Source organism: Eublepharis macularius, chromosome 11, assembly GCF_028583425.1.
Source record: "Eublepharis macularius isolate TG4126 chromosome 11, MPM_Emac_v1.0, whole genome shotgun sequence".
Taxonomy (NCBI): Eukaryota; Metazoa; Chordata; class Lepidosauria; order Squamata; family Eublepharidae; genus Eublepharis; species Eublepharis macularius.
The window spans coordinates 12,607,244-12,620,661 of record NC_072800.1 but is presented as its reverse complement, the minus strand read 5'-3'; the positions used below and the strand labels follow the sequence as shown (position 1 = coordinate 12,620,661).

At 46.9% G+C, this 13,418-nt stretch overlaps 1 protein-coding gene across 3 annotated transcripts in view; it reads right to left on the bottom strand.

Annotated features, from left to right (window-relative positions):
• Positions 1-13,418, bottom strand: part of INVS (inversin) — a 156,478-nt gene that overhangs the window by 40,922 nt on the left and 102,138 nt on the right. For all 3 annotated transcript variants that reach the window (XR_008597841.1, XM_054991580.1, XM_054991581.1), the window contains exon 13: positions 5,002-5,321. Coding sequence is in view for 2 of the 3 variants with exons in the window: in XM_054991580.1 (XP_054847555.1) it covers positions 5,002-5,321 (320 nt within the window). In the remaining variant the exon portion in view is untranslated. The remainder of the gene's footprint in view (positions 1-5,001; positions 5,322-13,418) is intronic.

Genomic DNA, 13,418 nt, shown 5'->3' with positions numbered 1-13,418 from the left:
AGAGAGAAATCAGAGCAGGGGAAATCAATCTCATTTCTAATTTCCTAATAACAGTTATAGTCATGAAAAAAACAAAATTATAGTTTAACTGGAGGTTTTGGAAGTGAGTTTCCAAATGGGCTCATTGTAAAAAGCAAAGGGGCAGTTCAAAATTTAAATCAATTGCTAAAATAAAGTGGCAACAAAGATCAGAAAACAGTGCTGGTGACTAACAATATTTTATCTATAAGTAATTACTCAGTGTATCTCTTTTATCCAGACTATCTGTACATCCAATAGCTATATAACACAAATATATATTTTTAAACTAGATGGAAATTTCAATCTGTATTGTCAAAAATGTTTCTTTTTTGCAGCATAAACAGCAAGCTATCAGATAATCTTATTTCACTGAACAGAACCCCAACAGAAAGAGTTGTCAGGTTGCCTGCTGTGGCAACCTCCCTCACCCACACTCTGGCCTACCCTTGATCTACAGAGTAGCTGAGGGAGTAGAATGGGGGAGAGGGTAGAATGGGGAAACATGGGGGAGGGAAACATGGGGGAGGGAGGGGGGTAGGATAGCGGAGGGAAGCACTGACATAAATGTAGTGACATAACTTCTGGTTGAGTGGCTAGAAGTGACATTGCCATGTCTGTGACACTCTAGGAATTTCCCAAATCTCTAATGGTATTTACCATAACGATTAGGGGAATTCCTAGAGTGTAGTGGATATGGTGATGTCACATATGGCTGCTCAATGAGAAGCAAAGTCTCAGCATTTGTGATGTTCCCCATCCCCAGATTCTGCTCACAAAAAGCTCCTTGGGATTGCCAGCAGAGGGTTTCTAGACGCAAAACATTACAGGCAAGTATGCTGCTGATTAGAGATGGGCACGAACAGCAGGTGGTTGTTGCAAGCCTCGTTCGTTGCTGTTCATCAAGCCAGACAGTCTGGCACCTGCAATCAATTCCCATGGCAACTCAGGTAGGGATTGTCTGAAATCTGAACTCCTGCTGTTGCCCTGGAAACCCCAATCTAAGCCCAATTTAGCTTGATAGGCAGGTCTTCCTTTCAAGTGTGGCGCTCCAAATTTGTTACAAGGAAGCAAAGAGCAGAGGGGAGGGGGGCTCCCAGCTCTGGTTTTGCAGACAGTGAGGGAGAGACAGTTGCTGGTGGCATTTTGAGAGAGAGACAGGTAGAGTGCATTGGAACTTGAATTTTCTGTGTGTGTGGTGGGATAGGGACCTACCTCTTCAAGCTGCAGGGCTGCTGCCAGGCTCTGGGCCAAGCGATTCTTTATTACTGGTACCTTTCCTGCTGCCTGCTCAGGTAAGGTTTCTGGGAGTGGTGCAGTAGGGATCTACCCCTTCATGTTCCAGGGCTGCTGCCAGGCTCTGGGGCTAAACTATTATTTATTATTCGTACATTTCCTGCTGCCTGCTCAGGTAGGGTTTCTGGGAGTGGTGTGGTAGGAATCTTGATGGCTGGAGGAGAGCCTGCTGGCCCCCATGAACAACGAACATGCTCATGAAAAGATCATGTTCGTCAGTGTTTGCTGTTTGTTGTTCATGGATGGCAACAAACAACGAACACCATGTTTGTTTGTTTTCTGTTCGTACCCATGTCTACTGCTGATAGAGGCCAACCCTACCAGCAACATACTTGCCTGTAATGTTTTGCATATAGAAACAAAGAAACATAAGAGTTTCAAGGCACCTAAGGTCATCTAATCCAACCCCTTGCACAATGCAGGAAATTCACAGCTACCTCCTTCACTCTACCAATGACCACTGCCCTGTGCCCAGTGGAAGGCAAAAACCTCCAGGATCCCTGGCCCATCAGGCCTAGCGGAAAATTCCTTCCTAACCTCAAGTGATGATCAGCAAGCATTACCCTGGGAATATAATAAAGGGTAACAACAGCTTAATACCAGCTCTTCCCTTCATGTCCTCCTTCTCCTGATCTGCCTAAATTCATACTGAGTCATGGAGTCATCATTGCTGTCAGGTGGCCATTTAGCTAGCCTCTTCTTAAAACCTCCAAAGATGGAGAGCCCACCACCTCTCAAGGATGTCTGTTCCACTGAGGAACTTCTATGTCAGGAAGTTCTTCCTAATGTTCCACAGAAAAATCTTTCGATTTAATTTTAACCTGTTGTTTCTGGTCCGACCCACTGGGACAAAAGAAAATAACTGCAGTCTATTGTCCATGTGACTGCCCTTCAAATACTTGAAGCAGACTATCATATCACCTCTTAGTTGCCTCTTCTCCACGCTAAACATAATCAGTTCTTTCAACCTTTTTTCATAGGACTTGGTTTCCAGACCCTGAGGGAACACCTCCCACCTTGTCAACGTCCTTCTTAAATTGTATTACCCAAAACTGAACACAGTACTCCAAGTGAGGTCTAACCAGAGCAAAATGAAGTGATACCATTGCTTTGTGTGACCTGCACACTATACTTCTGTTGATACATCCTAACATTTTCTTTGTGGTATTCCCAGATCAAGAAAAACAAATTCTTCTCTTGCTGTTTAGCTGACCTTTCTAATGATCCATTAAGAAAAGCATTTACTAGTGCTCACTTTTAATCTATGCCATCCAAGTACTTACAGGGAAGATATCAAAAATTACCTGTGGAACAGTGTCTCTGTCCTTGTGGTCTTAATCAGGTGGAAGACAGTACATTATGTTTAACATTGTCCTCTTTATGAGTCCATTTGTAATAATTTGCTGAATCAGTTTGTGCAAATTTTTCTGGTTCAGATGAGGAATGTATTAAATTTTTATTGGCTGACGTTTTTCCTCTTGTTACTCTCAAAGTAGCTATTTTTATCTTTTTATCTATAAATATAAGGAAGAAACTAGTACCTGTTAATCTTGTAAGAATTTTAGCTAAATTGTAATTCTATGTCATTTCATAGTGTTTGTATTTATCTCTTTAACAATCTTAGTTTTAAACTTTTATTTTTTTAATGTAATAAATATGTTTTAACCTTTTGCTGTGTTACACTGTTTTATGTTGCTGTATGGCTACAACAACAAGCCTACCAATAAACCAAACATCCTAAAATTGCATCCTTCTTAGCTACTGCATCACAGTACTGACCTATGTTCAGTGTATGATCTACTAAGACCCCTAGATCTTAGTTTGAATTTTATTTCTGCTTGTTATTGGTAGGATTTCTAAGTATTTGTTACTGTAGGCTTAAATGCAGGCCTCTGAGGAAATGAGAGGGCTGGATGGGTGGAGTCTGCTCTTATTGGGCAGTACCTGTACTCCAGGGGGTGAAGTCAACTGCAGTTTTTAGACAGTTTGCTGAGAGGAAGTGTTCCTTCTCGGTAAATCAGGTGAACTGTGTGAAGCCTGAGAGAGAGTCTGAGTCTCTGTACTGACTTTCTTTCAGAAAACAGGAGATTCTGATTAAGTCAGGCTTTGGGTGTCTCAGATAAAGAATTCTGGCTAAATCTGGCATGCTCTGTGGAAGCCTGAAAGCCTAATTCTAAGTCAGGCAAACTGTGTGTGCACCTCAGGCAACCTGTATATATCTGAGAGATTAATGTATCCAGGTCAGGCATGCTGTGCAGAAAGGCCTGAGCGAACCTATGTCTGTGTGAAATTTATTCTGTTAGTGAAGACCTGTGAGGAAAATGACTGTGTGTGACTTAGTCTGTCAATATACCTTTAAGAAAATAACATTATATTTGAAACTAAGTTTTGAACCTATTCTGAAACCGATACACTTATCAAAACTCTGAACCATCATGTTTATGTTATTATAAATAAATTCTACTTTTATTTAAGCAAGGTGATCGCTTTTTCCCTCACAACTACTTTCCAGCACTGATTGTTTGTCAAACTACCATCTATCACAAGCCTTCCTATATTATCAGTTAAACTGAGGAGGTCCAAGGTGAAAGCCTTTGGTGGCAGAGAAAACCTTTAGAGGGAGGCAGCAATATAAAAGTCACACACACACACAAAAGGAAGGTATTCCTTGAGGTAAAAGCTTGGGGAAAGCCGAGAACACCTGAAGCTCTGTGTGAGTGGAATAAAAGGAGAGCTGGAGGTGACCAGAGCCTTCCTTATTTGTAAGTTTAAGGTAAGTAGGAAGAGCTGGATTAAAGGTCCCAAGGCCAACACTGAAGAGGTTTAAAACAAGCAAGAAAATCGTTACGTGGCCTCTGTCCATTGTCTCTAGTAAGACACTGCCCATGAGCAGTGCGTGATCTCCACCATTACTTGGTCATGAGCCTTCCGCACTGGAGGTCTTCATGCAGGGTCTGGGCAGCGATCTGGTGGGAATATTGTAGCTTTGGATTTCCTGCACTGAGCAAGAACCTTCTAGCTCTGTGATTTAATAATATCCAAGTCATTTTCAGCCCACTTTTGTCCCACGGAATTTAGTAAATCAAAAAGTTCAAATAATCTTCAATGAAATATTTCTGAACGAAATAGTTCTGAGGTCATAATTATAAAAAGTTACCATTTAGTATACATTCACAAGCCTTTCCTGATCAAATACAATTTATATCTCCCAAAGCTCCAAAGAGCATTTTCATGAAGCTTGACATGATGGACATGAAATGACGGAATGAGAAACACACAAACCGTGCAAATGATACAAAGCAAATCCACAATGCTGATGACGTGGATTCGTCCTTTCATATCATCTGGTATTAATTGTGCAGGAACTCAGATGGCTTACTCTCTGTTCCTCTAGCTGTCTGTCAGAAGGTGGAGGTGCTGGGATGTCCTCTGCTGAACTGCAGTACTAGCACTTCAGGTGGCCAGGGGTGGTATTGCAGCCACCAGCTCAGCATGGCCTGGGCAACACATGGTGCCGACAGAGTTCTACTTGGCTTTATAAAGTTGCTGACTGCGGCCTGACTCCTCAGCTGGAACAATTCACTACTCAGGCAGACTGACCTGATTTTTTACTACCTATCCTGACTGACCACCTGTTTTATCTCCAGAATTCTAGTTCTGACCAAAATTAATACAGGAATTACAAACCCTTTTTGCTTTTGTGATCTTCGCCCAGCTGTTCTGCAGAGTGACATTGGTTCTTGGAGGTCTCCTTGTTTGGCAAAACTGTAGCCGAGTCTTTCCTGCTTCTTTCAGCTCGGTTTTGAAAAGCGGTGCTGGAGGAAGGCCTTTTTTTATGAGCAGCATCTTGCTGAATGGGGTGCTGTGCGGTACGAAACCTCGTTTCCAGCTCTTTTCTCAAAAGGCACTGCTGATCCTGCTGCTGCAATGGGATCCTGTTGGCCTCAACGTTCTTAATTTCTTTCTGCAGCTCAGTGGCTTTCCTTCTATTCTCTTCCTCACGTTTCCTGTAATCAACGTTGATAACTTTAAGCTTACTCAGACCACTTCTGGAACACAGCATTGACAGTTACCCAGGGTTTCACTCTTCCTTGCTCTTTTTCGAAAAACACATCTTAATAATTCAACACATTTATCCCTTCATATACTGGGTTAACCAATGATATCCTCAGAACAACTCTGTGAGGTAAATCATGCTAAAAATTACAACACTGCAATAATATTACAGTTCTAGCAACAAAGCCTGTTGTGGGGGGAAAATACAATGGGCTCTTGAAAGGGTAGGGCGGGTGGGCAGGCATTCGCTCCTCCTCTGTCACTGATTCCAGCTGCTGAAGGAGGGGGGTGGGCATTGTCATCTGCTCCATGCCTGATCGGTCTGATCTCGGCCATGTGAAGGGGTGGGGGGCTTTTCTTCCTGCTCCATGCTTGATACATGCCGGGTAAAGGGGGGCATTGCCTCCTGTTCTGCACCTGATCCTGACAGGTGAAGATGAGTGGCTTATTCCGATAGGTTAAAGAGGGCAGGCATTGCCACCTGCTCTGCTCCTTACCCCAGCTGGGTGAGGGGAAGAAGGGCACTGCCTCTTGCTCTGCGTCTGATCCCAGCCAGGTGAAGGTGTGAGGTGGGCATTGTCACCTGCTCCACTCCTGATCCCAAACAGGTGATGGCGGGTGGTGGGCATTGCCACCTGCTCTGCCACTAATACCAGCCGGGTTAAGGTAGGGGAGGGCATTGCTACCTGCTCCCCTTTTCAGTCTACTCCTAATACAAGCTGGGTTAAGGTGGGAGATGGGCATTGCCACCTGCCCCACTCCTAACAACAGCTGGGTTAAGGCAGGGGGCACTGTCACCTGTTCCACTCCTGATCCCAGCTGGGTGAAGGAGGGCAGGCATTGCCATCTAATCTGTTCCTGATCCCAGCTGGGTTAAGGTGGGAGGTGGGCATTGTCATCTGCTATGCTTCTAATACCTTCTGGGTTAAGGCAGTGGGTGGGCAAAGCCACCTGCTCTGCTTTTAATAACAGCTGTATTAAGATGGGAGGGGAAATTCCACCTGCTCCACTCCTAATACCAGCGGGATTAAGGCAGGGAAGGGCATTGCCACCTACTCTGCTCCTTACACCAGCTGGATTAAGGTGGGGGTGGGCATTGCCACCTGCTCCGCCACTAATACCAGCTTAATTAAAGCAGGGGAGGGCATTGCCACCTGCTCCACTCCTAATACCAGCTCGGTTAAACTGGGACATGGGCATTGCCATCTGCTCCACTTCTAATACCAGCTGGGTTAATGCAGGGGGAAGGTATTGCCACCTGCTCCGCTCCTGATCCCAGGTGGCTGAAAGGGAGTGGGCATTGCCACCTGCTCCACTCCTAATACCGGCTGGGTTAAGGTGGGGATGGGCACTGCCAACTGCTCCACTCCTGATCCCAACTGGTTCAAAAGGGGGTGGGTTTGCCAACTGCTCCGTTCCTGATCTCAACTGGTTCAAAGGGGGGCGGGCATTGCCACCTGCTCCGCTCCTAATACCAGCTGGGTGAAGGCAGGGTGTGGGCATTGCCACCTGCTTCATTCCTAATATCAGCTGGGTTAAGTTGGGTGGTGGGCATTGCCACCTGCCTCACTTGTAATACCAGTTGGGTGAAGGTGGGAGGCAGGCAATTGCAACTTGCTCTCATCCTGCTTCCGGCCTGGGCTTCCCACCATGGCACGTTTTCTGGAGGGACATTGTGCCTTGCCTAGGCTTCCCTTCACGGCAGCGCCCTCTGGTGGTGCACTGTCAGGGTTGAACTGTATGTATGTAACCGAAGAGACTCCATATTAATTCTTTCAGTGTTCTAAGTGCTTTGTTCCCAGGTGCCAAGATGTTCCCAGCAGCTATCTCACGGAAGAGGATTGTTTTGGCTATCGCATCTCCAGCCTTGGGAAGCTTTCGCTTTCTCAGCTTCAAAGGGATTGTTTTGAGAACTATGGGGGGAGGTTGGGCCTGCTGGGTTCTGATACTTTGTAACTCATGCTTTGCCTATCATTCGTAACAATACATGTGTACCAGCCTGGATATTGTATCCAGGCCCGGGGACTATAATGAATTCTTTCTTCAGTAAACTTTTGAAAACAACGGGCTTTTGTCTGATTGCAGAAGGTAGTCTGGAGTAAGGGCGTTATCTAGCCACAGTTCTGACATTTTGTTACGAATCACCCTTTTCCAATGCCTAAGCCGGAGAAGACGGATACCAAAGTCGTTCCCGACAGGGACCCTTTGTTTGATCCATATGCCTCCCCCAGTTCTCAAGGACTGGAACCTACTAGACCTGTTCCCAGGGGAAGAGGATCTGCTGTTACTACGATCTATACAGTCGCTCCCAGCAGAACGGATACCTGGCCCATCGCCGCAGCAGATCCGTTGATATCCTTGCCAACCCCGATGCAGTGGGGCGCGAGGCCGCGGGACGCAAGAGAAAGAAGGGCAAGCACCATGTTCATGCAAGCCCCGATGGACGGCCGGCGGAGTTTAGGAGCAATTGCCAAACATCCTAGTAGCCAACCTTGGTACTACTGGAACCGAGAAGCCGACCAGGCGGAGTGGGACTATGCAGAAGTTACCCCGTGGTCGGGGCAACAAGACTTCAGCGAACACTCGTGGATACAGTTACAAAGCAGGACCGTAGCAATTGACGCTGGAATCTCAGCGGTTACGGGACTAGCAAAGGGGATCTTGGCAGGGAGGTCCCAGGAAGATCAGAGCGCAGGGACCCAAGGTATGGGAGAGGTAAAGCCTTGGCCCGGGGCTGCCTGTGCGGAATCGTACACTGAATATGTGGATACCTCGCAAGCCACCGAGGAACCACCTCAGTACCTCGATACAGAAAGAAATATGAATCATGTGCAAGTCTTAGAGGAAAGGCTGACAGGCATGGAAGAGAGTCTAGCCCATGCAGTTCACCTACTATCCGTACTCGTGGTTGGAAGTTCGGAACTGCCAGCGAGCCTGCAGCAGAGCCTGTCTAACCTACAAAAGTATCTTCCCAGGACTGAGGAGGGGGGTCCAACTCAACCGCTTCCAGCAGATGTTGTTCATCCACAACAACTGGACGAACAGACAGATCCAAACTTAAGTGAGGACCCGTGTCCTGAACCAGAAGATCCCTGTCCTGAACCTGAGGATCCCTGCCCTGAGCCTGACTCAGAAGAAGAAGTGGAAGAGAACGGAGACGGTGGGGGAGTACCTAGAGAGGAACCTCCGAGGACCCCGAGAGGTACCCCGGAACGTCCTCCGGGAGGAGTTCCCGACACCACACCGCCATACATTCCACCAACAACTTCCCAGGGAGGCGGGCAACCTTTTCTGCCGAGACTTTTGGCGCCGTTACCAAGAGGTGCCACCCCGCGTTTCTCTCCGATACCGGGATCGATTGGAAGAGGGACTACTCCTCGACCGCTACTGACGCCTGGGCCGAGAGGGACTCCAGCCCCAAGACAACCGATCCCCAGAGACACTCCTCAACCGGTACAACCCGTACCGCTTCAACCAACACCATTGCAACCAGCGCCGCTTCTGCCCGTGCCTAGAGGGGCGTCCCCAGCCCTGCTGCAGCCCATTCCACTCTTGCCTGCGCCGCGAGGTACGCCCCCCGTCCAACCCTTACCGAGGCAGCCGGCACCGTTACAACCAGTGCCGATGTTGCCTGCACCAAGGGGACCCCCCCCGCTATGTCCAATTCCGGGGGGCCCTCCTCCACGGCTACCGCAGCCGAGGCCTCAACATCCTCCGTTTCAACCTCAGCCGCAACCTGTACCACTTGATTACTACCCGGCACCGGCTCCCGAGGCCAGGCAGCAAGAATTACCCATGGGATGGGTAAAGTTGGAAGCCACATTTGATGGGGATCCTTCCAAATTAGGCTTTTTCCTAGTGCAAGCCCTGCAATTTTTCAATCGATGGGGACATCTATTCGGAGATGAAGCCAGTCAAATCGAACACTTGGGATCTCGTCTCCAAGGAAAAGCTGCAGACTGGTATGTTGGCCTGTATGATATAGGGGCCCCTGAGTTAAATACACTTCAAGGGCTAGTCGATGCACTGCGAGCTCAATATGAAGACCCTTTAGAGGAGACAAGAGCTCGAACAGAACTGCAGTCCATTAGGCAAGGCAACATGTCGGCCAGAGACTATGTTACAAAATTCCGACAGCTTGCCGCCAAATGCCCAAGGTGTGAGGAATCGACCAAAATAATTCTGTTTAAACAAGGCATGAATCCCAAGTTGTTGGATAGAGCCCTCATGCAAGATAATCCTCCCACCTTATTGGGGTGGATTCAATTAACTTGCGAAGTAGAAAACCGCATGCTAAAGTCCATTTAGTGGAACAACAACAACATGCGGGTCAAAGGCGCTCCTCAGTTCTCGTTAGGGGAGGCAGAGGTGCTGGATATGCTACCCGAGGAGCGAGAGATGCTAGATGGCAACAAGGTTTGTGTCTGCAGTGTGGCCAAAGCGGTCACTTTGCGGCGCAATGTCCGTACCGGCCTGTGCAACGAACTCCGCTCCAATTAAGACGTCCAGCCCCTGCAGCCTACCCAGCGCCACAGCGTCCTACACCAGCTCCTAGAACAACAAGAGGCAGGGGAGCTTCTCGTAGAAATCCTCCCGAAAGAGGGTTAGAGCTAGAGGAAATTATGGACTATGATTCAACAGCTCTAACCGGGGAGGAAAATCCAGAGAGCCCTACCTCGGGAAACGAAATGGATCTGTCGTAAAAGGACCCAAACGGCAGATCAAACCTCAGTCAGTTCCCACTTTGAACAGACTGCAAGGGTCTATACTCTTCATTCCAGTAACGTTAGTGAATCCAGATAGAAGAATGCACATCTGTGTTCAAGCTCTTATAGACTCGGGCTGCTCTAGAGACATTATTGCACCAGCCCTAGTGAATGGATTAGTACTTCCCATTAAAGAATTGGAAACTCCAGTTATTTTCGAACAAATGGATGGCACTAACATGAATCCGGTCACTACCGAAACTGCGCCAGTCATAACAGGCATAGGGCAACATTGGGAAGTGAGATCGTTTGTAATTAGTGCCACCGCCAAATATCCATTGATTCTGGGAAGCAGATGGTTGTGGGATCACAACCCCTACATAGACTGGGCAACTGGGAGTATCACGTTCACCCATGATACTTGTAAAAATCACCGTTGGAATCAAAACTGGGGTACCAATCCTACCCTCACTGAACACGCTCTTCTCACTCAAGAAGAAATCAACCAAATACCCAAACAATACAGAGCTTACACTCAAGCTTTCACTGAAGAAGAAGCCAATTCCCTACCTCCCCATAGAAGGACGGACTGTGCAGTGGAGATATTGCCAGGCGCCTCTTTGCCCAAGGGCAGACTATATCCCATGAGCCCTAACGAGAGGGAAGAACTTCGTAAATTTATTGACACCAATCTTCAAAGAGGATTTATTAGACCTGCTAACAGTCCGCATGCGGCTCCAGTACTTTTTGTTAAAAAGAAGGATGGGGGATTAAGACTTTGTACGGATTTTCGGGGACTTAACGCAGTATCCTCCAGCAACGCCTACCCCATCCCACTCACCAGAGATTTACTCAACGTCGTGGCTCAAGGTAAGATCTTTACAAAATTGGATTTAAAAGATGCTTACTTCCACGTTCGTATCAAAGCAGGTGATGAATGGAAAACTGCTTTTAACACGCCCCTCGGCCAGTTTGAGTATTTAGTGATGCCTTTTGGCCTGGCTGGGGCCCCTTTGGTTTTCATGTCCATGATCAATGTAGTACTGCATGAATTCTTATACCAAGGAGTAGTAGTGTACTTGGATGATGTGTTAATTTATTCAGAATCGGAGGAAGAACATATAGAACTTGTGAAAAAGGTTCTGACCACTCTAATGTGTAACAAATTGCCCATCAAATTATCTAAATGTGAGTTTCATAAAACAGAACTCACTTACCTAGGCTATTGCATCTCCAAAGATGGTTTGAAAATGGACCCGGGCAAAGTACAAGCAGTCCAAAACTGGCAAACACCCTCTACCCGCAAGGAATTACAATCCTTTTTGGGCTTTGCCAACTTTTACCGAGAATTCATAGCGAACTTTGCCCAAATCTCGCTCCCCCTAACAGAACTACTGAAAACCAAAGACAAGGGAGAGCAAGCCAAAAAACCTGGTGCCAAGTTACGCTGGATGCCAGAGTGCCAGACAGCGTTCAACCACCTAAAAACGCAGTTTGTTTCTGAACCCGTCCTACAACACCCCGATGAGAATCGCCCCTTTGTAGTACAGGTCGATGCCAGCGACACCGCAATTGGAGGCGTACTTTTGCAGAGGGGGGAGGATGGGAAACTTAAGCCATGTGCCTTCCTGTCCCGAAAATTTTCTGAAGCTGAAAGAAATTGGAATGTGTGGGAGAAAGAAGCTTTCGCTGTAAAAGCGGCACTTGCCGCCTGGAGACACTGGTTAGAGGGAGCCCGTCATCCCTTTGAGGTATGGACGGACCACAAGAATTTAGAAGCCTTACGCAGCCCCCGGAGACTAAATGCTAAACAGCTGCGGTGGGCGGAATACTTTTCTAAATTCAATTTCACTTTAAACTTTTTACCGGGCAAAACTAACTTTCTCACTGATGCTCTATCACGCATGCCCCAGCACAAAAGCAAAAGGGAGGAGACAATAGACACCGTCTTTTCACCTACGCAATTAGGGGGTGTGGTGACCACGCGCAGCCGCACAACCCAACCCCCTCAACCCGATCAGGGGTGGAGAGTAAAACTGAAAGCTGAAGTGGAAAAGGAGGGGGGGAAAGTGCCCAAAGACAAACTGCAACAATCTGAACAAGGAGAATGGCTTTGGGGAGATCGCTTCTATGTACCCAAAAGTCTAAGAAAGGAAGTGTTACAATGCTGTCACGATGCCCCTACGGCAGGACACTATGGGTACTTAAAAACACTCCATTTAGTACAACGCCAATTTTGGTGGCTGGGCATGCGCAAAGATATTTCCCAATATGTAGCGTCCTGCCCCATTTGCCTCAGTGCCAAATCCCGCAAAGGCAAACCACCAGGACTATTGCAACCTCTAGAAACTCCAAGCAGACCATGGGAAACAATATCCATGGACTTTATCACTGATTTACTCCCCTCCAAAGGCCACAACTGTATTTTGGTTGTAGTGGATTTATTCTCCAAACAAGCTCATTTTATACCTTGCACCACTATACCTTCAGCTAGAAAAATAGCAGATATCTTTCTAAAACACATTGTAAAACTACATTCTTTTCCATCGAAGGTGATTTCGGATCGCGGCAAACAATTCGTTGCCAACTTCTGGCAGGAGCTTTTACAAATTCTGGGCATTGAGCAAGGTTTAAGTTCAAGCCATCACCCTCAAACCGACGGGCAATTGGAAAAAACTAACCAAATACTAGAACAATTCCTCCACTGTTATATTAACTTTCAACAAGACAACTGGATGGATTTGCTCCCCCTCGCAGAATTTTCCTATAACAACAGTGTACATGCATCTACTGGAGAAACTCCCTTTAAGGTTGTGTATGGCTTTCACTTCAAACCCTTCCCGTTTGAAGCGCTCCCCCCTCCTCAGTCCACAGCCAAAGACGTCTCGGATTGGTGGGGGGAACCTGCTCAACAATGGACTCTAATTAAACAGCATCTGGACAAAGCCAAACAGGATTACAAAAAATACGCAGACCGCCATCGTGCGGCCGACTGGGACTTGCAACCAGGGGACCTGGTTTACCTGTCCACAAAGAACTTGAAAGTAACGCAAACCAGCCGCAAGCTAGCTTTGAAATTTTTGGGACCCTTTCCTGTTAGAAAAGTAATCAACAAAGTGACTGTTGCCTTAGATTTGCCAAAGAATTTGCGCCACGTTCATGATACCTTCCACGTCAGTCTTTTGAAAAAAGCACCAGCAGCAGACCACTGGCATGTTCGGGCCCCTCCCATACCAACCTTAATTGATGATCAAACCCATTACGAAGTACAGCAAATTTTGGACTCTAAACTTAAACGGAACCAATTATTTTACCTTATCAGATGGAAGGACTTTGACTCTG